Source organism: Eschrichtius robustus, chromosome 16 (genome assembly GCF_028021215.1).
Source record: "Eschrichtius robustus isolate mEscRob2 chromosome 16, mEscRob2.pri, whole genome shotgun sequence".
Classification (NCBI taxonomy): domain Eukaryota; kingdom Metazoa; phylum Chordata; class Mammalia; order Artiodactyla; family Eschrichtiidae; genus Eschrichtius; species Eschrichtius robustus.
Window position 1 is genome coordinate 82,942,955 of NC_090839.1, and position 26,866 is coordinate 82,969,820.

Consider the following 26,866-nt stretch of genomic DNA (forward strand, 5'->3'; position numbering starts at 1 on the left):
GTTTAACACAATAGCCACTAAACACCTGTGGTTACTGAGCACTTGAAATGTGACCAGTCCGAATTAAGATGTGTTTTAAGTTTACAATATACACTAGATTTTGAAGACTTAGTACAAAAAACAGTGTGCAAAATACCCCACTGATAATTTTTTATATTGATTACATGTTGAATGATGTTTTAGACACCAGTTTAAAATACGACTAAAATGAATTACTTGCTTCTCCTTACTTTTTTTTTTTACAGATTAATAATTGCAATTATATTTATATACTTTTTATTTTATTTATTTATTTATTCATTTTTAATTTTTATTTATTTATTTATTTATTTTTGGCTGTGTTGGGTCTTCGTTTCTGTGCGTGGGCACTCCCCAGTTGTGGCAAGTGGGGGCCACTCTTCATCACGGTGCGCGGGCCCCTCACCGTCGCGGCCTCTCCCGTTGCGGAGCACAGGCCCCAGACGCGCAGGCTCAGCAATTGTGGCTCACGGGCCCAGTTGCTCCGCGGCACGTGGGATCCTCCCAGACCAGGGCCCGAACCCGCGCCCCCTGCATTGGCAGGCAGACTCTCAACCACTGCGCCACCAGGGAAGCCCTCTCCTTACTTTTTATTAGAAAATTTTAAATTACCTAAGTGATCTACATTACATTATTTCTATTGGACAGTGCTTTTCAAAACTCTGGAAGAGAGCTTAGAATTTTTTTCCAAGAATTTCTAAAAGTGACTCATAGGGACTTCCCTGGTGGCACAGTGGTTAAGAATCTGCCTGCTAGTGCAGGGGACACGGGTTCAAGCCCTGGTCTGGGAAGATCCCACATGCCACGGAGCAACTAGGCCCGTGAGCCACAACTACTGAGCCTGCGCGTCTGGAGCCTGTGCTCCGCGACAAGAGAGGCCGCGATAGTGAGAGGCCCGCGCATCATGATGAAGAGTGGCCCCCGCTTGCCGCAACTAGAGAAAGCCCTCGCACAGAAACGAAGACCCAACACAGCCAAAAATAAAATAATAAATAAATAATAAATAAATTGAAAAAAAAAAAATTTCTAAAACTGACTCATAGGGACTTCCCTGGTGGCACAGTCGTTAAGAATCTGCCTGCTAGTGCAGGGGACATGGGTTCGGGCCCTGGTCCGGGAAGATCCCACATGCCACGGAGCAACTAAGCCTGTGTGCCACAACTACAGAGCCTGTGCTCTAGAGCCCGTGAGCCACAACTACTGAGCCCACGTGCCACAACTACTGAAGCCCACGCATCTAGAGCCCATGCTCCACAACAAGAGAAGCCACTGCAACGAGAAGCGTAGCCCCCCCCACCACAACTAGAGAAAGCCTGCGCGCAGCAATGAAGACGCAACGCAGCCAAAAATAAATAAATTTTAAAAAACAAAACTGACTCATACACCTATTGTTTTGGTTTCAGAAGACAACTATCGATCCTTGTCTGCAGAATAATTTATAGAAACAAATATTAGGAACTTAAGAATTATATCCAAAGATTATTCTCTGTGGCATCAAATTATTGGTAACAAAAAAAAGTATGAATACTAATAGGCAGGGACTACAATTTGCAACTGAGGACAATTCCCCTAATGCTTAGTTCTAACCACTGAAGAACCACATTAGCAAGACAGTATAGAGAACGGAAATGTAAACACAGCTGCCAGTTGATTACAGTATTCATAGGACAGATGGCAACTGATATACACATAATCAAAGCAACATTATTAATATAAATTTAAATACATAAACATAATCAAAGTCTTAAACATTCTCAAAATGATAAGAAATAATGGAAAAAATTTAAATAGATTGCTACCATAAAGCTTAAAAGATTATACGGGGGGGGGGGGGGGGGGGATGTTTTACAGTGGAGGGGATGTTTTTTAAAAATACAATTGAGAATTGAAATTAATGAATTAAGTAAACTATTTTTATTCACCCATTATCTGCTTGTTGCATCATGAATTGGATCTAACTGGATAATGGAAATTTAAGTTTGGATCTTAAAGACATACATATTATATGCTGATAGACATGTTTAAGAAAATGCTGTATCACTGAGTTAACATAAAACCTATGGAGAGTGTTAGGTTAAACACAGATACGAAACCTGTCACACTGTGAGAGGTCCTAGGTATTAACACCCTACAGTAAATTTCTCTACTGCATTTGTTCTGGTATCAAATAAGTACACTACTTGGATGAACTCCTGCTGGAGGATCACAGAACTGACTGAGGACAGAGGATGAGATGATTCCACTGAGGGAGTCAAGAAGACCTGTTTAACTTTGCTTCATGCTTACTCAAATTTAATGCACAGAGAAAAACTTTTTTTTTTCCCAACGCACCAAACATCTATCAGGGAAAGACCTGCTTATCTGAATAAGAAATTTTAATCAGTTTGACATTTCTCTACCTTGTAACATGTTTCACTAATCCAGAGTAATGTCAAGCAAGGAGCACAGTACAATAAACATTTACCATTTTTCTTAAGCTCTTCAGTATTTCCCCTAATATGTTACCATGTCAGTGATTCACTTTTGAGCATTCTGAAATGTCTCCATGGACTTCAGAAGGTCTTTTCTGGGTATAAATCTCATTCAGCTTTAGAAGAAAATGCGATGTGTTATCCATAAATATTTAGGTTTAACATTTATGAAATACCGAAGATAAAAATACAATACTTACAGTATTTTACGAAATCTTTCTGAAAATCCTTTCTGGTGTTGACAAAAGCACGTCCTCTCTCTGTTCCAACAACAAATACGTCTGTTTCATACACTGCGATGCAGGCCACTTCTGCCTTGGACTTGGCCAGTTCTTTACACTGAAATACACAAATAGCAAATCTTATGTTATATACAGATGTTTAAAAGCACTGTTTCTGCTGGATGAATAAAAAATCTTATCACTTGACCTGCCTTAATACCTAACGTGGATGAGGTGAAGTTTCTAGTTTTGGCCTTAAGTTATCATATACACAACAGAGTCCCCATTTTTTTTAAAGGGACCTCTCTTTCTAACAGATAGTTTACAACCCTGATTATTTTATTTTATTTTTTGATATTTATTTATTTATTTATTTTGGCTGCACCGGGTCTTAGTTGCGGCACGCAGGATCTTTGTTGCAGCATCCAGGATCTTTTAGTTGCAGCATGAGGGCTTTTTAGTTGCGGTATGCGGGGCTTCTTAGTTGTGGCACGCGTGCGGGATCTAGTTCCCCGACCAGGGATCGAACCCAGGCCACCTCCATTGGGAGCATGGAGTCTTACCCACTGGACGACCAGGGAAGTTCCAACAACCCTGATTCTAAACAGAAGAAATCACACACTTTATAAGAAAAAAGGTAGAAATCCTTTGTTATCTGTTATAGGTCAAATATCCAAGAAAGAGACTCAGATTTGCACACAGGCTTACTGGTGAGCACTCCCAATAACAACAGCTGTGTGCTGTGAGGAGGCAGGATTCTGCAAAGGGGGAATCAACAGCTGCCACAGATGCACCACAGAAATTCTGGAGCTGGGATGGGCCTCCCCAAGGAAGGGGAAAGACCCTGGGCAAGGGAGCCTCTGGCACTCACAGAAACTGGGGGATTAGTGCCATCAGTCCTGAATGGGGGAGTTGGGGTCTGGAAGCCACACTACAACTTCCATCACATAATCCCACCTCCAGAAGTATCTCCATATGTATACACCAGGAATCCCATTTAGAAGAGTATACTTTTACTGAATATATTCCTATGAGATTAAATATTCTTTAAACTTTTAATAGAGTATATACCATTCCATTTTATGGATAAACAATAATTCATTTAGTGCAAACCTCATTGAAAACATTGCTGATTCTAATTATCACTCCTAAGAATAACAATGAAATACTAATCTGGGAACAAAATATTTACGTGTACGTTGAGTGACTGTCTCAGAACAGAGTCGGAGACATGAAAACAACATAGTCAAAAAACTCTGACTCTGAAAGTAAATACTTTTAAGGTTCTCAAAACCTACTAAAAATTGCTTTCTAAGAAGGTTCTATCAGTTGATAATCCCATCTGCGCTTCTAGAAGAGCTAACTCACAATATCCTAGCAAATGTTATTGTGCAACTTTCCCAGAACCATTTAAAAAGGGTACTTTAGGACTTCCCTGGTGGTGCAGTAGTTAAGAATCCACCTGCCAGTGCAGGGGACACGGGTTCGAGCCCTGGTCTGGGAAGATCCCACAAGCCGCGGAGCAACTAAGCCCGTGCGCCACAACTACTGAGCCTGCGCTCTAGAGCCTGTGAGCCACAACTACTGAGCCCGCGTGCCACAACTACTGAAGCCCACGTGCCTAGAGCCCATGCTCTGCAACAAGAGAAGCCACTGCAATGAGAAGCCCGCGCACTGCAACGAAGAGTAGCCCCCGCTCGCCACGACTAGAGAAAGCCTGTGTGCAGCAACAAAGACCCAACGCAGCCAAAAATAAAAATAAATAAAATAGAGTATTGTACCTTGGACAGTTTTTTGTAAATTAGGCTAACTTTAGCTTATTTTTCTACTATGTTAAGTGTTTCCCTATTAATGCATAACAGTGCCTCACTGATTTTAGGCATAGAAAAGCTGTTTATGGAATTAAATACATAATTATACATATTTTCTTCTGGTTTTTTAGTTTATCTTAATATGACACTTTTTTAAAATTTTTACTCATCTAGAGTTTAACTGGACACACAATAAAGACTTTCTTCCCCCAAAGAACCTATGTTCTCAGCGTCATTTGTTGAAAACTACAGCTTCCTTGATTTGTTTTTTGTTTTTTAAATTTATTTATTTTATTTATTTATTTTTGGCTGCGTTGGGTCTTGGTTGCTGTGTGCGGGCTTTCTCTAGTTGCGGTGAGCAGGGGCTACTTTTCATTGCGGTGCATGGGCTTCTCATTGCGGTGGCTTCTCTTGTTGCGGAGCACTGGCTCTAAGGCACGCGGGCTTCAGTAGTTGTGGCTCATGGGCTCTAGAGCGCAGGCTCAGTAGTTGTGGCACACGGGCTTAGTTGCTCCACGGCATGTGGGATCTTCCAGGACCAGGGCTCGAACCCGTGTCTCCTGCATTGGCAGGCGGATTCTTAACCACTGTGCCGCCAGGGAAGCCCCCTCCATTTGTTTTTGATTTGTACAATTACCACCTTCTAATTTCTTAAATGGAAATTACTTGAATAATATCACTTAAAAACAGTATCTCAAATAAATAATTTTATACCTCCTGTCACGATCAGAAATCTTTTGAACTGTAATAAAGCCACAGTAGAGAACTTGTGACCGAGGTGAGCCGACAATCGTTCCCAGCACAGCGAACAGTGCTGTACTGTAATTTTGTTATATGACATTTCTATGATGTGTTATATGGTACATATCTATGAGATGTACCATGTCTGCTCACCTGTAAGGAACTATTATTTACTTACCTTGTGATAAATGAGGGTGCAATCTTGCTGCACTATCCACACTCTTAGTTGGACAACCCTGTCTCCAAAGGCAGTATTTAGGAAACAGTAAAGCAAGATTCATGTACTGTCTAAGGATTAAGATCAAAGAAATCTATGGGCCAAAGAAAGAAGGATGAAGCCGACCTATACACCTATAAATTATACTTCACAGTATACAACTGGGAACAGGAGAGAGATCCTCTTACTTCTGCCAAATATGAGAAAACTATAAAGACATTCTAAGGAAGGGAATGGGTCCTATGTGACCCTATTTCATTCTACATAGAGAGTAGTATTAAAGAAAATTATTTAATATCAACAGAATAGGATTTAATCTCTAAATTATTTAACGTTACAGCCACAAATTTTGGCTAACTTTATGACCAAAAGCGAGAAATAAGTGACAGTCAGAAAGTAATAGTAGGAAAAAAAAAGAAAAGAAAGTAATAGTAGGGACTTCCCTGGTGGTCCAGTGGTTAAGACTCCATGATCCCAATGCAGGGGGCCTGGGTTCGATCCCTGGTCGGGGAACTAGATCCCACATGCCGCAACTAAGAGCCCGCATGATGAAACTAAGACTTGGTGCAGCCAAATAAATAAATACTTAAAAAAAAAAAAAAGTAATAGTATATATAGCCACTAACCATTCTAAAATTTCTTTCTTTAAGGAGATAATTTTTTTAATTCTTATACAGCAGAAAGAAGAAAAAAAATGCCCTAATGGTAAAACAAAAAAGATTCCACAAACTATGCCATATTGAGAACTGTGAGGTTAAATGCTATATAATACTAGTCAATGCTTAAGACAGGAAATACACAGCATCCTCCTGCTTAGAATATATAACTTCACTGTGTCAGAAAATACTTAAGTCTGATCTTTCTTAAATCTATGAGTTCAAATACATATGAAGAAAAACACAATAAGCAAACTGTATTACTACCATGATAGTAATATAAAAGTACAGCAAAAGAATACTACTTAATATTTTGCAATTATGTGTACAAGTTTTTTAAAAATAAAGAGTTAACACACTACATATTGGGTAGAAGGTCACAGAATTCAGACAGTTGTGAAGCATAGCACACAAAATAAAGAATAGATGTAAAATAGTGAATATGCTCTTATGGCCCAAAATTGTGGTAATGTTCTTTACATAGATACAATAAGACACCAGCACCACACTATAATATACAAACTCATTCTGAGTAACTTCAAATATTACACTTAAATTCAAAGTTAATGCTTGCAAAACAAGGGATTGCCTAAGATACTGGGAGGTAAAAAATTGAAATTAAATGTAAAAAATTACACATCCGGATAAGTTAAGAACATTCTGAAACATGCAATAAAATTTGAAAGGCTTAAATCCATAACTATCACTCAAGCAAAAAAAAATGTGTATTTATTAAAAATAAAAGACACAGTGTATGTTTTCCAAAAACAACTCAATCTCATTCACAAGCCCAATTTTATCCAACTATGGAAAACTTTATAGAACTGCAAAGCCATCTCACCATGGACTCAAGAGCAGACATAAGGAATGTCACCACCATCCTGCTCTCCGAAGACTCCTCATCTTCGACGGGCAGGGTAGACATTGCTACTTGGGCCATGATCCCTAGGAAAGAGAAGTATTAGGAAAGTGAGTGGTAGAAATTCAGTGTCTTGCTCAACATATGTTCAGAGCTGTGAGGGTCCGCCATAAATTGCCTAATTTACAGTTTTCTTGCTTAAGAGAAAAAATAAGACTTAAAAACCAAGTAATCTATCAATATTTGCCCCAAACTCCTATTATCCTGTAAGATAGAGAATCTATCCCCCAACTTTCCATCTAGTTTTAGTTCCATAAAACTAGGTCAGCATCACCTCCCAAAATAAATTTAGGTGTCACCCAGAACCAGTTAAAAAATTTCCCAATGAGGAAGAGGTGCTGCACTTCACAATGCAGTGATAGTTTCTCACAGTTCCACATAGGAAATAGACACAACCTCCCCTTTCTCCCATGCGCACACTGATTACTGAAGAGTGGGTTAAGTAGACTGAGGCTGGGTGAAGAGAATCCTCCTTTCTTATTAAGAAGGAAATACGTTGCAGGACAAATAAGAGCTAAGATTCCTTTATAATACATTCTCTTTAGAAAACACTGATACTTTTTGCATCAGCAAAGAGGCTCAGCTGAATTTCAAGCACTATGAAAATACAAACGCAAAAACCATTCAATAGTAAGTGCTGGCAAGGATGTGGGGAAATGAGAACCCCTGTGCATTGCTCTTAGGAGTGTAAAATGGTACATCCACTGTGGAAAACAGTTTGGTAGTTCTCTAAAAAATTAAACAGAATTACCACGATGCAGCAATTCCACTTCCGGGTATATACTCAAGAGACCTGAAAGCAGGGACTTGAACAGATATTTGTACACTCATGTTCACAGCAGCATTATTCGTAACAGCCAAAAGGTGGAAACCAAAGTGTCCACTGTCAGATGAATAAACAAAATATGATATTATCCATACAATGGAATGTAATTCAGCCTTAAAAAGGAATGAAGTTCTGATACATACTACAATATAGATGAACCTTACAAATATTATTCTAAGTGAGATAATCCAGACACAAATGGATAAATGTGTGATCCACTCACATGAGATTACCTATAATAATCAAATTCACAGAGACAGAAAGTAGAATGATGGTTGCCAGGGTCTAGAGGGGGGGAGCAATGACAATTTATTATTTAACGCATACAGAGTTTTAGTTTGGGATGACAAAAAAGTTCTGGAGATAGATAGTGATGATGGTCACACAACAATGTGAATGTCAAAAAGAGACATGTACCACAATGTTCACTGCAGCACGATTTATGGTGGCCAGGACATGGAAACAACCTAAACGTCCACTGACAGATGAATGGATAAAGAAGATGCGGCATGTATATACAATGGAACATTACTCAGATATAAAAAGAAACGAAATTGAATTACTTGTAGTGAGGTGGATGGACCTAGAGTCTGTCATACAGAGTGAAGTCAGAAAGAGAAAAACAAATACCGGATGCTAACGCATATATACGGAGTCTAAAAAAAATGATACTGATGAACCTAGTGGCAGGGCAGGAATAAAGACGCAGACGTAGAGAATGGACTTGAGGACAAGGGGTAGGGGGGAAGCTGGGGTGAAGTGAGAGTAGCATTGACGTATATACACTACCAAATGTAAAACAGCTAGCTAGTGGGAAGCAGCAGCATAGCACAGGGAGATCTGCTCGGTGTTCTGTGACCACCTAGAGGGGTGGGACAGGGCGGGTGGGAGGGAGGCTCAAGAGGGAGGGGATATGGGGACATATGTATGCATATGGCTGATTCACTTTGTTGTACAACAGAAACTAACACTGCATTGTGAAGCAATTATACTCCAATAGAGATGTATAAAAAAATTTTCTTAATAGAATAAAAAAAACCCCACAATGTGAATGTACTCAATGCCAGGGGAACTGTACGTGTTAAAATGGTAAATTTTATGTCATATATATTTCATCAAAATTTAAAAATTAAAAGGCGAAAATACATCCCATAAAGACATTCTAAGAAGCCAAAACCTAAAGCAAAGTTTTAAAAATTCTAATACTAAAAGAACTGTCTTTCTATAAATAGCATGCAAATTAGATGCCTATTAAAAAGTACCCCTCTTCAATTTGGTTAATTCTAGGTTTTAGCAAGAGACCAAATAATCAAATGAAACTAATATGAAAGGATGACTGAAAAATTAATGACTGGAAGCATAAATAGAAATTCTAAAAATAAATCTGTGTATATAAGTTAATTTACTAAAGACACCTGGGTGTTCCTTAACTGAAGGCCCAATATTAGAGAACATGCTGTGCTGCTAGCGTGAAAAGTTGTTTTGGCTAAAAATGTATGTAAATCTTTTCCCTATTATTAAAGAGGATCATCAGGGAAGGGAGGAGGGGCAAGATACGGATAAGGGATTATAAGGTACCAACTACTATATTAAATAAATAAGCTACAAGGATATATTGTACAGCGCAGGAGAATATTGTCAATATTTTATAATAACTTTAAATGGAGTACAAGCTATAAAAATATTGAATCACTATGTTGTACACCTGAAACTAATATAGTATTGTAAATCAACTAAATTTCAATTTTTTAAAAAAAGAGGATGATTTCCCTATTACTAAAAACTGTGATCTAGCTCCACCATCTGTTAGCATGTGAATTAACTGCTAGGCTAGATTTGGGCATCAAAAACTAATGAAGTATACATACTTAGGAAATAAAATTTTGTAATAAAAAATTGACACATCCCCATACCTGTTAACAAAAAGAATTTTGTTTCCCAAAACAGAAAAGGCAGTATCAAGCAAGAGAATGGTTAGATGATAGGAATTATTTTCCGTAACAGCCTAGGTCCTGTTCTCTTCTCTTGGATAAATAAGTTTTAAGTAAACTTATAGTAAAATGTGGCTCAGTCAAAATGGACAACAAGGCGTAATATTTTTCCCTAATAACCTTCACTTAGAATATACTATCATTATTTCTGAAAGTTCATAATATATCTTAATAATCTCACTTTTCCTTTAATTCTCTGGCAGGAGAAAAAGATGTGCTCTCATTTTACAAATGCAGTGATTTGTCAAGGTCATATAGCCACTATCCCAGGCAGAACATTAACACTAGGACAACTTTCTGCCTACTGCTATTTCCACTTCTCACCCTCAATTGCCACAGATCTGCTATGATGTCCATCACATTCAGTGTGTGATAAGAAATGGGAGGGACACCATACCAGCAGCCTGTGGGGATGCCACAGGCGATGAGAAATCCTATTCCATTACCAGAACTTTTCAAGAGCAGCTTAGTACATTTTGATGGTAAGAACCCTGGAGGTGACCAAGTCCAGTCAGGCTTGATGGGGAAGGATGCATTTTGTTTGGGGCTTTCTGCTCTCTAGAAATGGCTGTATCTGGATTACAAAAGAAATTCACTGAACTGTTCTTTGCCTGCCCCAAGAGGTCATTTCCCTGGATAGTCCTTAGTCAACACTGTTCATGGAACATTCCCTGCACCCTTAACCCGATGACTGCATCCTCTCCTGTTCCCTTTGCCAGAAACTGCCATCACACAGTGGCATTAACAATGAACACCAGAGGACACACGAGGTCCGGGTGGTGACGCAAGCTTACAGAGCATGAGGCATGATGGGCTGGTCCTCACAGAAGCCAGGAGCCAGGAAAGCCAGGTTGTGGGTTCCCCAGACCACCAGCCTGCTCTGGGACTCCAGTGGGCAACGGCCCTCAGGCTCCTCCTCTATGAACGGAGACTCTAAATCAGTCACTTACCATGAAGGTTCCTTTCACCTCTGACCCTATAAAATAACTCAATTTAAAATAAGAGCAAGATAAACAAAAAATAAACACTCACATATACCTAACATGTTTTGTTAGTCATCTTTTTAATATTTACAACCACCCTGTGAGGGAGAAAGAGTAAGAGTAGAAAAGCAAAATGGAAGTATCCAGGGAGCCTAGAAAAAAAGACTTGTGAAGGAGATAGCATCTCATAAGCCACTAGGGCAGGAACCGTGCACTCTTTTTCTGATTTAATTTAAACAGGGTGTGGGCGTGGGTGTGTGTGTGTGTGTGTGCGCGCGCGCACGCATGTGTGTCGCTAGAAATGAACAACAAATATCACCAGGGTGTGTGTGTGTGTGTGTGTGTCACTAGAAATGAACAACAAATATCACCAGGATATGATCTGTTATATCTATCCTGTCAAAACTCAGAAGTCTCCCAATTAAAAAGACCATGGGGGGACTTCCCTGGTGGTCCACTGGTAAAGAATTAGTCTTCCAGTGCAGTGGACATGGGTTCGATCCCTCGTTGGAGAACTAAGATCCCACGCGCTGCGGGGCAACTAAGCCCGCGTGCCACAACTAGTGACTCGCAGGCCTCAACTAGAGCCCGCGTGCCACAACGGAGAGCCCACACGCGCCTCAACGAAAGATCCCACCTGCCTCAATGAAAACCCCACATGCCACAACTGAGACCGGATGCAGCGATAGACAGATAGGTAGGTAGGTAGAAAGAAAGGAAAGAAAGAAAAGAAAGAAGGAAAAGAAGAAAAAAAAAGAAAAGAAAGAGAGAGAGAAAGAAAGAAAAAAAAGAAAGAAAAAGGAAGAAAGGAAGAAAGAAAAAGAAAGAGGGCTTCCCTGGTGGCTCAGTGGTTGGGAGTCCGCCTGCCAATGCAGGGGACACGGGTTCGTGTCCCAGTCCGGGAAGATCCCACATGCCGCGGAGCGGCTAGGCCCGTGAGCCACAACTACTGAGCCTGCGCATCTGGAGCCTGTGCTCTGCAACGGGAGAGGCCGCGACAGTGAGAGGCCCGCGCACCGCGATGAAGAGTGGCCCCCACTTGCTGCAACTGGAGAAAGCCCTCGCACAGAAACGAAGACCCAACACAGCCAAAAATAAATAAATACTTTTTTTTTTTAAAAAGAAAAAAAGAAAGATCATGGGGAACTCCCTGGCGATCCAGTGGTTAGGACTCCACGCTTTCACTGCCCAGGGTCCGGGTTGAATCCCTGGTCGGGGAACTAAGATCCCGCATGCCACGCGGCGTGGCCAAAAAATAAAAGAAAATAAAATAAAAATAAAGTGACCATGAAACAAAAATTTAAAGTACCTAAAATGGGACAGTTAGTTCTTTGGAACAAAAAGGAAAATGACCAAAATGATCATGTCCTCCATAAAACAGTAAATATAAAAATGGTAGATCCCTTTTAATCTTTTTAAACACAGAGAAGGAAGAAAAACTTAACTGAGACAATTCAGAAGGTGAGCCCAGGGACTTCCCTGGCGGTCCAGTGGGTAAGACTCCGCACTCCCAATGCAGGGAGCCCGGGTTCGATCCCTGTTCGGGGAACTAGATCCCGCATGCATGCCGCAACTAAGAGTCCGCATGCCACAGTTAAAAAAAAAAAAAAAAAAAAAAAAAGACCCCACATGCTGCAGCAAAGATCCTGCGTGCCACAACAAAGATCCTGCGTGCCGCAACTAAGATCCAGTGCAGCCAAAAAAAATAAAAATGAATAAATAAATATTACACACACACACACACACACACACACACACACTACAGGAAACTAACTTTAAAAAAAAAGATGAGTCCAATGTTAGACAAGAAAATGACTTCTGGGATTTGTACCACAATGTATTTATTCCCCATTGTCTTATCTCTGATGCTGTCTCGGTAAAGGAGGGGTGGTGTGGGGAGAAATGGTGATCTCTCTTTGTAAGGAAGGAGGCAATAATCCAAGGCAGAAAATCAGCAGTCAAGGAAACACCTGGAAGGTATGTATCCCTCTAGAGATGTGCTATCCAATACGGTAGCCAGTAACCACAGGTAGTTACTTAAATTTAAATTAATCGAGATTAATTAAAAATTCAGTTCCTCAGTAGTTTTAGCCACAGTTCAAGTGTTTAGCAGCCACACGTAGTGACTTTTGCAGTGAAGAATCACAGATATAGAACTTTTCCATTATCACAAATTAAACTATGTTGAGTAAACTTTTAAATTCTCATGACCTCTTGAGCCACCACGGTAGTAGCTATAGCAAAAGAATGAACTAATCAATGGAAAAGAAACTTAAAGGAACATGAGCCAGGAAACAAAGGCCAATCCCAACTCTGTGTGAGCATTCTTCACTGCCAATCTCCAAGGATTTTTTTTTTAAATTAATTTATTTATTTGGCTGCGTTGGGTCTCCATTGTTGCACACGGGCTTTCTCTAGTTACTGCGAGCGGGGGCTACTCTTCGTTGCGGTGTGCAGCCTTCTCACTGCAGTGGCTTCTCTTGTTGTGGAGCACGGGCTCTAGGCACGCGGGCTTCAGTAGTTGTGGCACGCGGGTTCCAGAGCGCAGGCTCAGTAGTTGTGGTGCACGGGCCCAGTTGCTCCACGGCATGTGGATCCAACCGGACCAGGGTTCGAACCCAAGTCCCCCACACTGGCAGGCAGATTCCTAACCACTGCGCCACCAGGGAAGTCCGAATCTCCAAGGATTATTGCTACAAGAGTATCCCCATAGAACAGAGTACCAATGTAGCCTGCCTGAGAAAAAGAACACAGAAAAGGAACGGAGAAGTACAGTTTTATGATATAGTAAAGTTAAAATGCATACACAAGACATCTGGGACGCAGATTCTCAGAATAAATTAGTAAAATTACAAAGAGCCTAACCCACTATGAGTACAGTGACCTTGCCTTAATGATCAACTAGCATCATCTACCTGTCATGTTACATATTCTTACAGAACAAGTTATTTAAATAGCTGCATAATAGCCCACTGAAATGGAATCATACAATTTCTCTCAACATCTTCATAAAATTGGCTTTTGCCTTTTTATTTCTGTATTTTAAAAATACTGAAATATAGCATGAAAATCTTTATACCTCTTAATACATAATGCTAAAATTTTTCCATTGCTACCAGAAATGTTTAAAAACACTAAACTCATCAGTCTCACCAACATATTGGAGAACTATGACCTAATCACTATGAATACCTCATTATTACTAAAACAGCTGAATTTCTTTGCTTACTAAAGAAACACTCCTCATAGTTTTATCATCTGTATTTCTTCCTGAGTGACTCATCTACTTAGGGTCCTATGCCCATTACTAAACTGACCTCTGATGATGACTACACATTGCATGAACTGTCAGAATTCTGATAATTATTATGTGGATATACCTCCTTAATGACTCAGCTTTTGTGTATGTGTATTTTAATTCTGTATTCTTACTGCAATATTATTTGTTTCGAACAATTTAATTTTCATTTTAAAAGATTTAACCACATACATATTTATGAAATTCTTTGCTCATTCTTTTCTTGCATCTCAGATTTTCCTTCTGCCTAAAGTTAATCCTTTACAGTTTGTTTCTCATGGCAAACTTATTGTTTGCTAAAAATTCTTTATTCTTGAAAGATACTTTCAACTAGGATAAGAATCTGGGTTGACAAATACTTCCTGTCAGCACACTGAGGTTATTTCATTATCTTTTGGCTTCATTTTATTTTGGCTTCCATTGTTGCTATTCAGAAGTCATCTAGAATCTCTTTTAAAGGTAATCCCAATCCTCACCCCTGCTGTTTTTAAGATGTTTTCTTTGTCTCTGGTTTTCTACAGTTTCACTCTGTATAGTGTGTGTGTGTGTGTGTGTGTGTGTAGTGTAGATTTCTTCTTATTCAGTACATTTATCATTCACTGGGCTAAGGATTGTCATCTTTCAGTAGTGGCAAATTCTCAGCTATTATCTCTACAGGTATTGTCTCTGTCTCATTGTCTATCTCCTATCCTACACAGAGGCTCAGACTAAATGTATGCTAATCCTTAAATCTCTTACCCTCTTCTGAATTTTTCTCATTTTTCCTCCCTGACTTATCTTTCTTCTGACTTATCTTCCATTTCACTAATTCCTTCTTCACTTGTACTTATTCTGTTGTTAAAACCACCCATCAGGTTTTTTATTTTGTTTATAATTTTCATTTATACAATTTCTATTTGTTGCCATGTCACATTTAGAGTTTCCTACTCCCTAAAGATTTTCAAGCTCGACATATTTCTTTAAACATAGCACGGGTAGTTGTTTTACAGTGTATGATAATTCAAAAATCTCAAGTCTTTGCAGGTGTATTTCTGATGTTTCTCATAGTTCTAGCTCATACTCACGGTTCTCGTTCCCATGTATGCCTGATTGTCTTTTACTGTATGCTGGTCATTTTACATCAAAACACTGTTTTAAATATGAGACCTGGTATCTGGGAACAATACCTGCCTGGGATCACCGTAATCCGAAGCTTCAGGTTCCTGTTCAGGTTCCTCGGATCACCCAGAGATGTTAACCCAGACCACAAATAGGGATGCAAGCTGGCTTATTTCTTAATCAGCCTTAACCAATTTGAGGTCTCAACTTATTGAGGGGAAGGGTCTATCTGTCCCCTGAATTTTGTGCAGATTCTGGGCTTTGATTTCAGCCTCTCATCTCACATGGTTTTCAAAACTCAAGTTCATATGGTGAAACTGGCAGATGCCCTTAGGGCAAAAGTTTCCCACTTCTACTATTAGTTCCTATTTTCCTTTTTTTTTTTTTTTTAATTTTGCCTGCGCAGCAGGACTTGCAGGATCTTAGTTCCTGGTTAAACTCATGCCCCCTGCAGGGGTAGTGAGGCGTCCTAGCCACTGGACCACCAGGGAATGCCCCCATTTTCCTTTTAATATTAGCTTCTCATAATAGCTCTTCAAAATTCCTATCTTATCAACTTTTTGGTATTTTTACAAAAGTTTTGTTTTATAATTCTAGAACATTCTTATTAGTCCCACCAACTCTGGGAACCACACCTTACTTAAAATAGTCTTCTATTTTCAAGAACAATTTATGAATTAGCCAGAACTATCTTACACTGCAAGGTTACAAATACCCAATTCAAACCCCCACAAGTGAACAAAGGAATTTTTATTGTTTTATTTAACTATCCAGCCTAAACACTGCACTGATTCTATACACAGCTAGATCGAGGAACACAAGAGATATCATTAGAGTTCTCTCTATTCCCTCCCTGCAGGCCTCACTTCTTGAGCAGATGGGTTTCTTTCCTAAGACAATGGTGGCCACACGCATCTTTATGCTTACCACACACCTACACTGTGATCCTAGAGGCAGCGGACTATCATATCTTCCTGCTATTTTTTGCACAAAAGTTCTGGGGATTTGTGTCACGAGCCTATCCCAAGCCCACGTGGCTAGTCAGAACAAGATTACCTGGGATTACACTGTGATTCGCAGTCTAGCCAGAACCACGTGGAATAGGATGGTAAGCAGTTAAAAGGCAAAGCATGACACTGTTATCAGGAGAAAAGGGTTGATAAAGTGTGCCAGTACACAAAAACAATAGCTACCAGAGTCCGTTCCGTTTTCTTCCCCATTTTTTTCAATTTCCTTAATTCTTCAATTTTGAACTTTTTTTGACTTCATTTTCTGTTTCCTTGATTTGATTTTAATTCTCCTTTAAGCTTAAAGCTGAACTTAATTGGCCTGTTGCTGTTTCATCTTTTTATCTTTTATCCTGTCAGCTACTGTTTAATAGAAGCAATGCCTTCTTTTATGTCTCTGAAAACAGACTCCAGCCATTCTTTAAAATCTTCTTGTGTTTCTTATTGGAGATCCATTTCAGGGATTAGGTTTATCTGTGTCCTTACTGTACTGATCCGTTCTACCTCAAAATAAGCCCATAATTAATTCCATGTAAGTGTTTTTATTTGACCACACTTTTGCTTTTAATTTATTGATCCTTGCCGTTAATGCTGAACAGCAAAAAATAAAAAGAGATTTTACAATGAGTCAAAGAGAACTCTAAAACACTTTCAGGGACCTTCCTGGTGGCGCAGTTGTTAAGAATCCGTCTGCCAATGCAGGGGGGCACAGGTTCGAGCCCTGGTCCAGGAAGATCCCACATGCCGCGAAGCAACTAAGCCCATGCGCCACAACTACAAAGCCTGAACTCTAGAGCCCCCAAGCCACAACTACTGAGCCCACATGCCACAACTACTGAAGCCCGCGCACCTAGAGCCCATGCTCTGCAACAAGAGAAGCCATCAAAAGGAGAAGCCCACGCACTGCAACGAAGAGTATAGCCCTGGCTCGCCACAACTAGAGAAAGCCCACGTGCAGCAACAAAGACCCAAGGCAGCCAAAAATAGATAAATAAAATAAATTAAAACACTTTCACACAGGCCATCATCACTCTAACAAAAAATTGAGATTCTCAATATTTCTGATTATGTTGATTTCTAAAATATTCTAAATTTTCAACGTGTTTCTGCTTCAAATTAAGGTTCAGGTCAGACTGTTCAGTCTGTGGGAGGTGGGGGGGTGGGGACCCATAACACTGATCTGGTTTCTTTTATTCCATTTATGTCTTATTTCTTTTTTGTGGTATTATTTTGTTATTTTCAACAAACATTTCTCCATTTCAATCTTAAAACTTACAATCTTAGATAAAGAAGAAAATTCAAGGGACTTCCCTGATGGTGCCGTGGTTAAGACTCCATGCTCCCAATGCAGAGGGCCTGGGTTCGATCCCTCGTCAGGGAAATAGACCCCACATGCATGCCAAAACCAAGAGTTCACATGCCACAACTAAGAAGCCTGCGTGTCGCACCTAAGGAGCCCACCTGAAGCAACTAAGCCCCGGTGCAACCAAATAAATAAATATTAAAAACAACAAACAAATCTGTCTCTGCCACTGCTGCCTCCTAAACGAGGCTTCTTCTACAAAAGAGCCCTGTCAATGCATTGTGCTCCATAATTCTCTCCTCCAAACCAAGCATCCCCAGTTTGTCCCGTGCTTTACCTGTAACATGATTTCCAAAATATTCCTCGGCGGCACCATTCTCAAGATATTCTCTAGTTTGTCCAGGCAATGTCCCAGAAGTGGACAGAACATTTTGGATGAGATCAGTCTGCCAGAGACTACACTAGGACCTGTAACTCCCAGAATTTCCTTATTTCTTGCCTATTAACACAGAGGAATATTTTAATACGCATCTCTAAGAGCTTATCTCTATAGGCTTAATAGGTATTTTCAAAGGGAATAAATTAGGTTGGTGTTTCGTCAGAGGTTCCACTTTACAAATATTTAATAAAAGAATACACAGTATCACAATTTATATTAATATGGTAACATATATTTAACATATACACCTCAGCAAACAGAAATAGAGCCAAAGAGACCATTTAGAAAGAAAATCAGAAATCCCTAAAACAAACCTTTGATCAAGATTGATTTTTAAAAGTCAAGGCTTTTAAGTTTTCATAGCAGGCTATGCTTACATTTTAAGATACTAAAATTTTTATTTCTTTCTGCTGAAATAAAGCTGGTAATTTTATCAGTAAACACCAAGCGATCTCTCGGGAAGAAACGAAATACATTTGAAAGGTTAAGATTTGAAGTGATCTGCAAGTGTGTTTATTTTTATACTTAAAACTTTATACCCTCTCCACCCCATTTCCAAAATACTGTTGAGATAGCTAACAAAAATAGCTAAATTTTAACTTTTTTAAAAAAGCCAGGTGAAGGGAAGAAGGATAAAATTTTAAAAATGAAGGCATGGAAAGAGAATCTGCCCAAAGGTGGATCACACAAGTTCAATACTGAGCGTCACAGCAGCCAAAACACTGTCTTTGAAACAAACAAACAAACAAACACCTTATCAACTATTCAGGAAGACCCACAACTTTTCTTGGCACTAGTTTGAAGTTTTTCACAAATGTGTAAGTTATACTTTTAAATTGACAGTGCAGGTTTTTTAAAAGTAGCAGCTTTCTCTGCCAATACACAAAGAATGTGCCCCTTTGTCCTTACTTCAGATTTAAAAAACATTTGGTAGTTGATAAGCTGGCTCACTTGTTCTTTTTCTAACTTTGTATGAATTGGAAGAGGAAATGAAAATCAAGTAACTGTGACCTAAAAGTTCCACCTTTACCTTTTTAACGTATTGTTTACAGAAAGCAGGCAACAGAGCAAAGCTATTACGAATAGCAGCTTTGGAATCATGCCAAATTCTGAATTCAAGTCCTAGCTCCAATATTAGATATGCTTGACCGTGGGATTCTTTAATCCCAAATATGCTAATCCGGAAAATGACAATAATATGTGTACTTACCTCACAAGGTTGGTATCAGAAGCTATTAAGTACTTGACAGAGTGCTTAACACAAGCATTCAATAAATTGAGTAAGCATTTAATTTTGTTTTTTTTTAAATATTTATTTATTTATTTGGCTGCGTGGGTCTTAGTTGAGGCTTGCGGGATCTTCATTGCGGCATGCAGGACCTTTAGTTGATCCATGCGGGATCCTTAGTTGCAGCATGTGGGATTTTTAGTTGCAGTATGCGAACTCTTAGTTGCGGTATGTGGGATCTAATAATTCCCTGACCAGGGGTTGAACCCGGGCCCCCTGCATTGGGAGCGCAGAGTCTTAGCCACTGAACCACCAGGGAAGTCCCAGCACTTAACTTTAAATTTAATTAGGGATTTCCCTGGTGGCAGAGTGGTTAAGAATCCACCTGCCAGCGCAGGGGACACGGGCTCGATCCCTGGTCTGGGAAGATCCCACATGCCACGGAGCAACTAGGCCCATGTGCCACAACTACTGAGCTTGCGCTCTAGAGCCTGCGAGCCACAACTACCAAGCCCATGCGCCACAACTACTGAAGCCCGCGCGCCTAGAGCCTGTGCTCTGCCACAAAGAGTAGCCCCTGCTCACCGCAATTAGAGAAATCCCGCGCACAGCAACAAAGACTTGACGCAGCCAAAAATTAATATAAATAAAATAAATTTAAAAAATTTTTAATTACTTATTTTTAAAATACACATATATGTAATACCTATTTATCTACCTATAAACTCTCCAAATCCAAGTCTGACAAATGAAAATTTCCCAACTAACTGCTTTAATACTGCTAAATAAAATAACCTATTTTCTGATGGGGCAGGAAAAATAATAAGAAAGTTGTCAAAATAAATCACTGCTTTTTTTTAACCATTTATTTTTTTTCCCAGCTTTTTTTTGAGATATAATTGACCTACAACATTGTGTAAATTTAAGATAAACAACAAATCACTGCTTTGAAATACAGTATGTGCACCTTTTAAAGCATACATCCAACAAGCATGAAAAATTTGCTTATATCAAACCTACTCCTCAAAGATTGTTTTACAATTTAAGTTTAAAAGTCACCTTGCGCCAAATACCAAAAAAAGTAAACTAGACTGAATATACAAACTGAACTAAGGAGTCTTTATTGTGAAGCTCTCAACAAACAATAGAATTTGCCCATACCAGCATTCTCCTAGAAATAGACTGTGTTCTGGGGGTTGTGTTCTGAGGGCGTCACACAATACCTAACCCACCCAGAAGGCCTTCAATATGTTGGGTAAGTAGATAAATGAGTACTGTTCCAAATGCGGTAAGGGATCTCTTCTTTTCCAAAGCTTAAAACATAGACAATGAATAGTGAACAATAGTTCAAACACTCATTTTGTTATTATAAAGAAAACTGATTTTCCTATAGGTAAGACTACAAATAAAGAAAAAAATTATGAAGTATCTAGTTGGGTAAAGTGACTACCCCACTGTTTTACAACATACCCTAAGAAAAAGTACTCTAAAAGCTTTACAGAAGCAATCAACACAACAAAAATACATAATCAGAAAATAATTAACATATAATAAAAAATACTATGGTCTCTCTAGAGACAGTGTATGCAAATGGAATCAAAACACACATCAATTTTCCAAAGTATGGGACCTATACAATCAGAAATCTTCACAGGCTCAGTCTAACCAGGGCTGATTTTAACCAAATACCCTAAATAGGTTCAAACTCTTCACTACTCTCCACTTCTATAATTATACCATAATATAGTCATATACAGTACTTTAAAAAAATTACCTCCTTTGCCATACTATAAAAAGAAAAACTTTAAAAATCACTATAACGATCAAAAAGGATGGAAATTCTGACACATCCTAAAACATGGATGAACCGTTGAGGACATTACGCTAAATGAAATAAACCAATCACAAAAGGACAAATACTGTCCAAATAATTCCACTTATATGAGGTACCTAAAACAGTCAAATTTGGGACTTCCCTGGTGGTCCAGTGGTTAAGACTCCACGCTTGCAGTGTAAGGGGCACCAGTTCCATCCCTGGTCAGGGAACTAAGATCCCACATGCCTCACAGCAGGTGCCAGGGGCTGGAGGGAAGAGGGAATGGGAATTACTCTTTAACGGGCAATTTCAGTTTAGGAAGATGAAAAAGTCCTGGAGATGGATGGTGTGATGGCTGCTCAACAACGTGACTGTACAAACTGTGCACTTAACACTGTGTGTTAAGTTCTATGTTATGTATATTTTACCAATTTTTTGCTACTTTTTTTTTTTTTTTTTGACCGTGCCACATGGCATGCGCGGCCCCTGCAGTGGAAGCGCGGAGTCTTAACCACTGGACTGCCAGGGAAGTCCCTACCACAATTTTTTAAAAATCACTATAAGGGGACTTCCCTGGTGGCGCAGTGGATAAGACTCCACGCTCCCAATGCAGGGGGTCCGGGTTCAATCCCTGGTCAAGGAACTAGATCCCACGTGCGTGCCGCAACTAAGGAGCCGGTGAGCCACAAATAAGGGGCCCGCCTACTGCAACTAAAACCCAGTGCAACCAAATAAATAAATATTAAAAAAAAAAAAGAACCTATGTCTATACCCACTAAGCCATACTCCCTCTCTCTCAATTATAAATTCACTTTGCCTCAAGTTACTTTTTAAATAAACTAACTCTTTTAAAATCCTCTATAATTTTTCATCAAGTTAAACCAAGGAACATGAGTCAATCCGCCATCAACTCTGACAGTCCCTGGTTATATGGAACTTTCTTACTTTCCCACTAGATCAAAGTGTTTAAAGCAAAGGAGTAGTGCCAGAGACAGGCATGGGATATGAACACAAGGATTGCAGAAACAAAGAGGAAAAAACAAAAAACAGAAACAGGGAAACTGCATCGTTGAGCATTCCAGTAAAGGAAAGACAAGAAAGAGGGAAAATGATAAAGGAAGAAAGAGGTAAGGATGGAAAATGAAAATGAAGAATATTAAGATAATACCTTCAGGGCTTCCCTGGTGGCGCAGTGGTTGAAAGTCTGCCTGCCAATGCAGGGGACACGGGTTCGAGCCCTGATCTGGGAAGATCCCACATGCCGCGGAGCAACTAGGCCCGTGAGCCACAACTACTGAGCCTGCGCGTCTGGAGCCTGTGCTCCGCAACAAGAGAGGCCGCGATAGTGAGAGGCCCGCGCACCGCGATGAAGAGTGGCCCCCGCTTGCCGCAACTAGAGAAAGCCCTCGCACAGAAACGAAGACCCAACACAGCCATAAATAATGAATCAATAAATAAATAATTTAAAAAAAAAGATAATACCTTCAGCACTTCTGATGTATCCACATGATTTTTTCCGTAATTTTCCCATAATTTTTAATACATCCTCTAAAATACTAATCCTTAATTTTACTCTCCCAGGCAGGTAGCCTCAGCTACACTTTGTTTAACCAAATTTTATTCTTCATATTGCTACGCTGCCATTTAAGCCCCTTGATTACAAGGAAACTCAACTCTACAATTATAATGAATAACTGATTAATTGCATTTCCTACTTTCTTTCAGTTAGTAACAATGAATAAGCTTAACCCAAATAAATGTAGACAACTTTTGAAGAAAAATGGTACCAATGACCTTTGGTAAACTGCTATTAATAAAATTCATGGTATTTATCTTTCAGGTAGATTACCTCATGCATTTCGGGAAAAGTGAAATACCATTCTCAAAGGGTATTACTTCTCAAACAGCTCTTCAAAAAATGCTTTCCCTTAGACATACGTAAAAATTACTTACCAGCATCTGTTTAAGCCAGTGATTAAGACAAGTTCATGTTAATTATACCACAGCAGTTATATGAAGAGGATTGCAATATTTTAAAAATTCATGTTTTCAATGAAGAAAGAAACAATGGTAGAGCTGAATTAGGTAGAATGCAATGCAAATAGCTACACACCAGTAATAACAGAAAAGGTTAAGTGTTTTATTTACTGCTCCTTTAGATAATAACAACCTGGAGCGGGGACCTTGTCTTCTGTATTTTATGTTTTGGAACACACCATTGATCTATGAATCATCAAAAAAAATGATAGAAGAGAGACTTCCCCGGTAGCGCAGGGGTTAAGAACCCACCTGCCAGTGCAGGGGACACGGGTTCGATCCCTGGTCCAGGATCACATGCCGCAGAACAACGAAGCCCGCGTGCCACAACGACTGAAACCACGCGCGCCCTAGAGCCCGCACGCCGCAACTACTGAGCCCGCCTACTGCAACTACTGAAGCTCACGCACCTAGAGCCCGTGCCCCACAAGAGAAGCCCCCGCAGTGAGAAGCTGCGCACCACAACGGAGACCCAACGCAGCCAAAAAATAAAGACATAAAATTTTTAAAATGATAGATTACCGTAAACTAATCCCACTCCTACCTGATTTGAGATTACTTACTTTCCTCAGAAAGAAATCCATTACACCAAAAAAACTAAAAATCATTCTCACCAAGTCTTGTGCCCCAAGAAAAAGAAGCCCAAAGCCTACATTTTAATGACAAAGTCTTTGTAGCCATTTTCTTAAAAGTTAGCCAAATCATTGGTGCATGGAACTGGCAGGAGGGAGGAGTTAACGGAGCTCCAGCAGCTCTGCCTGCCCCGGCCTGGCCCAGCCTACCTCAGGTCCAAGCTCAGGTCCTATCTTTAGGCTCTGGTGAGGATAGGATGCTACAGGCATCACTTGAAAGAGATAAATGCCTGTGCCATGAAAAAATTAATAAATGAATGAGAGGGGGGAAAGAAAGCCAAGATTAGATTTCTAATTGTATTCTGTACTCAAATCCATGGCTCCTTTTTAAACTGGAGACCTATTAAACTTTAATTTTGTAACCAACGCTAAGAAAAATTCTTAACTCTCAGTTTTCCAAGCAATCTACAGTAAGCAGTACGAATTACTTTTGGTTCTTTAAGATCTCATTTTAAAGTAATGAAGAGCAAGCATCTAGAATAAACTTCCCTCACAGCTTAACTTCCTACCGCGGTGAACAGCTCGCAAAGCGTCGGTCCTGGGAGCAGCAGCAGCAGCACCTGGGAACCAGTTAGAATCGCAGATTCTCCGGCCCCACCCCAGACCTGCAGAATCAGAATGTCTGGGGCGGGGCCCAGCTATTGTGTTTTAACAAGCCCTCCAGGGGAGGATGACGCTTGCGCGGGTTTTCAGAACCACTCACTGGCTTAGGGGTTAAGAGTCATACTGCCCAGGTTCAAATCTTGGATTCCAGGTTTACTTGCTGGGTAACCAAGAGGTAATTACCCAGCTTCTCTAGCCTTGTTCCTCATCTATAGGAACGGGGTTGTTATTAGTATTAAATAAGAAAAACATACCTTAAGTGCTTAAGAGCGATGCCAGGCATGTAAACATTATTCAAGCGTTAGCTGTCGCTACTAATATAAACAAAGCACTTTGACGGCTGTAGACTGGAAGGGGGTGAAAGACAAAGACGGAAAAGGCTTAATCCTTACCGCTCCAGGAGTTTAATACCTAGTGTCTAGGTCAGACACGTGTATACAGAGCATAACCAAACCCACTCCAAGAGGAAATAAAGACGCCAGCCTAGGAGGGGCAAACAAGTTGACTGTATGAAGAAGCAACAAATTCTGACCCAACGTTGTAAGATATGGCTTTAAAGAAGTACTTGCATGTGAGCAAGAAAGAGTTCCACAGCCTCAAGCGAAGAAAAAGTTATTCCAGCCTACAGGTGTGAGCCAAGATCCCAAGAAGCGGGAGAAGCTAAAGTGCAAGGCAGTAGACTACAGTGGCTGGAAAACGGACAAAGCAAAAATATGTAGGAAATAAAATCGGATATCCCAAATCCTAGGGCTTAGCGGGGAGGGGTGAGGGGGGAACACCCGGCCTCCTCAGGGCACTCTACGGCACTCTCATTTGCAAACTAACTTCCCCTTTTGTTTCCTGAACACCCGGAGACCACTTTTATGCAGTGGCCCATCAAGCCATTGTCTGCAGCAAAGTTGAATGCAGGAAGGTGAGAAGTCTGCCCGGAGCCCCGCATTCCGAGGAGTGAGCACCACACCAACAGGGCCCAACATCTAAACATTCTCAGACGCAAATGAGCGCAAAACCGTAACATTAAATACAAAAAAGAAACTCACTATTAAAAGGCAAAACTTGGATAAGCACAAGTAGCGGGGAAAGAGAGCAGTTTTTTGTCTTCTTCCCCGAACCCCCGACCGGGTGCTGGCAGAATCCAGACGGCTTATTTTCACAGCCTGCAGGCTGAGGTTTTCCTTCCGGTCATTGTGTTTATTTCCCCAAAAGAGCAAGCCCCGCGGGGCAGGCGCGCCGGCCGGGCCGGGGACAAAGCCCACTCCGGGCTCCACCTGGGCGCGGGTAGGGGCGGGCAGGGGCAGCGGCGAGGAGGGGCGGCGCTCCGGGGCCCGCCCGCCGGCCCGCAGTTACCAGGCAGCGCGGCACCGCCCCCGCCGCCCGCCGGCCAATCCGGCGCGTCTGCTGCCCGGGCGCACGAGCCCCGGAGACACCAGGCCGAGCGCGACCCCACGGCTCGGGCCTGGCACCGCGCGCGCACCCGCATCGCCGGAGCCGGCCAATCAGCGGCCGGGCATGCGCAGCCCGCAGGCTCGCTCGCGCGCGGGCCTCACGCGTGAGGGGCCCCCCCACGCCGCGCCGGCGCGCGCGCCCCTCCCCCACGCACCCAGGCGCGCGCGTGCAACTGTCGTCCCCCGCGACCGCGTCTGCTCCTGCCCCACCCCCAACGCCGGCGGGCCGGGGTTGGGGGGGGGCGCCTGTGGCCCCCAACACGGCCGCCGACGGTCCCCGGACCCCTGTCAGTGCAGGCCCCGGAGGGAGCGAGTCTCAAATAAAGACCGTGCTCGCGATGGCAACCGGGGCGGAGGACCGGAGATGAGGCGACAGGGACTCACCCGAGTGCAGCCGCCTCCAGGCAGCGCCGGGGCTGGGGGTGCTGAAGGGAAGCGAGTGTGGGCCGCGCGCGAACTGCGGCTGCGGCGGAGCACCCTCGGGCTGAGGCTGGCTGGCGAGCGGGCAGGAGGTGAGAGGGCGAGGGGCCCGAGCGTCTCGGCCGAGCTCCTGTCACCGCCGCATGGCCGCCCCGGCAGGGCCTCGCTCAGCGCCTAGATCCGCTCACAGGGGACCGAGGGATAGGCCGGGGTAACCGCAGCAGGCGGGCAGCCACGGCTAGAGAGCGCGTGCGGGAAAGCGGGGGGGCGATCGGCGGCCCCTTTCCTCTGCTCTCCGAGCTTCTCTCTCACCCTCCTCCTCTTTTTTTTTTTTTCTTTTTTTTTTTTTTTTTTTTTTTTGTTCCTCGAAGGCGCGCTGCGCGTGCGCACCCGCAACACCACCCAGCGGGAGTTGTAGTCTCTGATTCGTCCCCACCAACGCGACGGCGGGGGCACTGGACTACGACTCCCAGGAAGCCTCGCGCCGACAAGCCCAGAGCCCGAGGACGCGGCGAGCGCGGCGCCCGGCCCTCTCGGGCAAGGACTGTCAATGGAGGCGCGGGTGGTGGGAGCGAGGAACATGGCTGCACCTGGGGCCTGCGCTGCTGCTCGGGTGGGGGAGGGGAGCCGGGGCGCAGGGATGAAAATCCAGGCCGGGCGAGCTCCAGCCTGCTCCCTGCCGCTCT

The 26,866-nt window shown here is 41.7% G+C and overlaps 1 protein-coding gene across 4 annotated transcripts in view; it reads right to left on the minus strand.

Annotated features, from left to right (window-relative positions):
* GTF2I (general transcription factor IIi) overlaps positions 1-26,228 on the minus strand; it is a 96,099-nt gene extending 69,871 nt beyond the window's left edge. For 3 of the 4 annotated variants that reach the window (XM_068524991.1, XM_068524989.1, XM_068524990.1), the window contains exons 1-2: positions 6,977-7,080; positions 2,690-2,828 (exon numbers count right to left, since the gene is read on the minus strand). In XM_068524991.1, the coding sequence (XP_068381092.1) occupies positions 2,690-2,828; positions 6,977-7,075 (238 nt within the window). In that variant the 5' untranslated portion in view covers positions 7,076-7,080. Of the gene's footprint in view, positions 1-2,689; positions 2,829-6,976; positions 7,081-26,144 lie in introns of those variants that run through there. The other variant, XM_068524992.1, reaches the window with a different exon arrangement.
* Between the last annotated feature and the right edge of the window lie 638 nt (positions 26,229-26,866).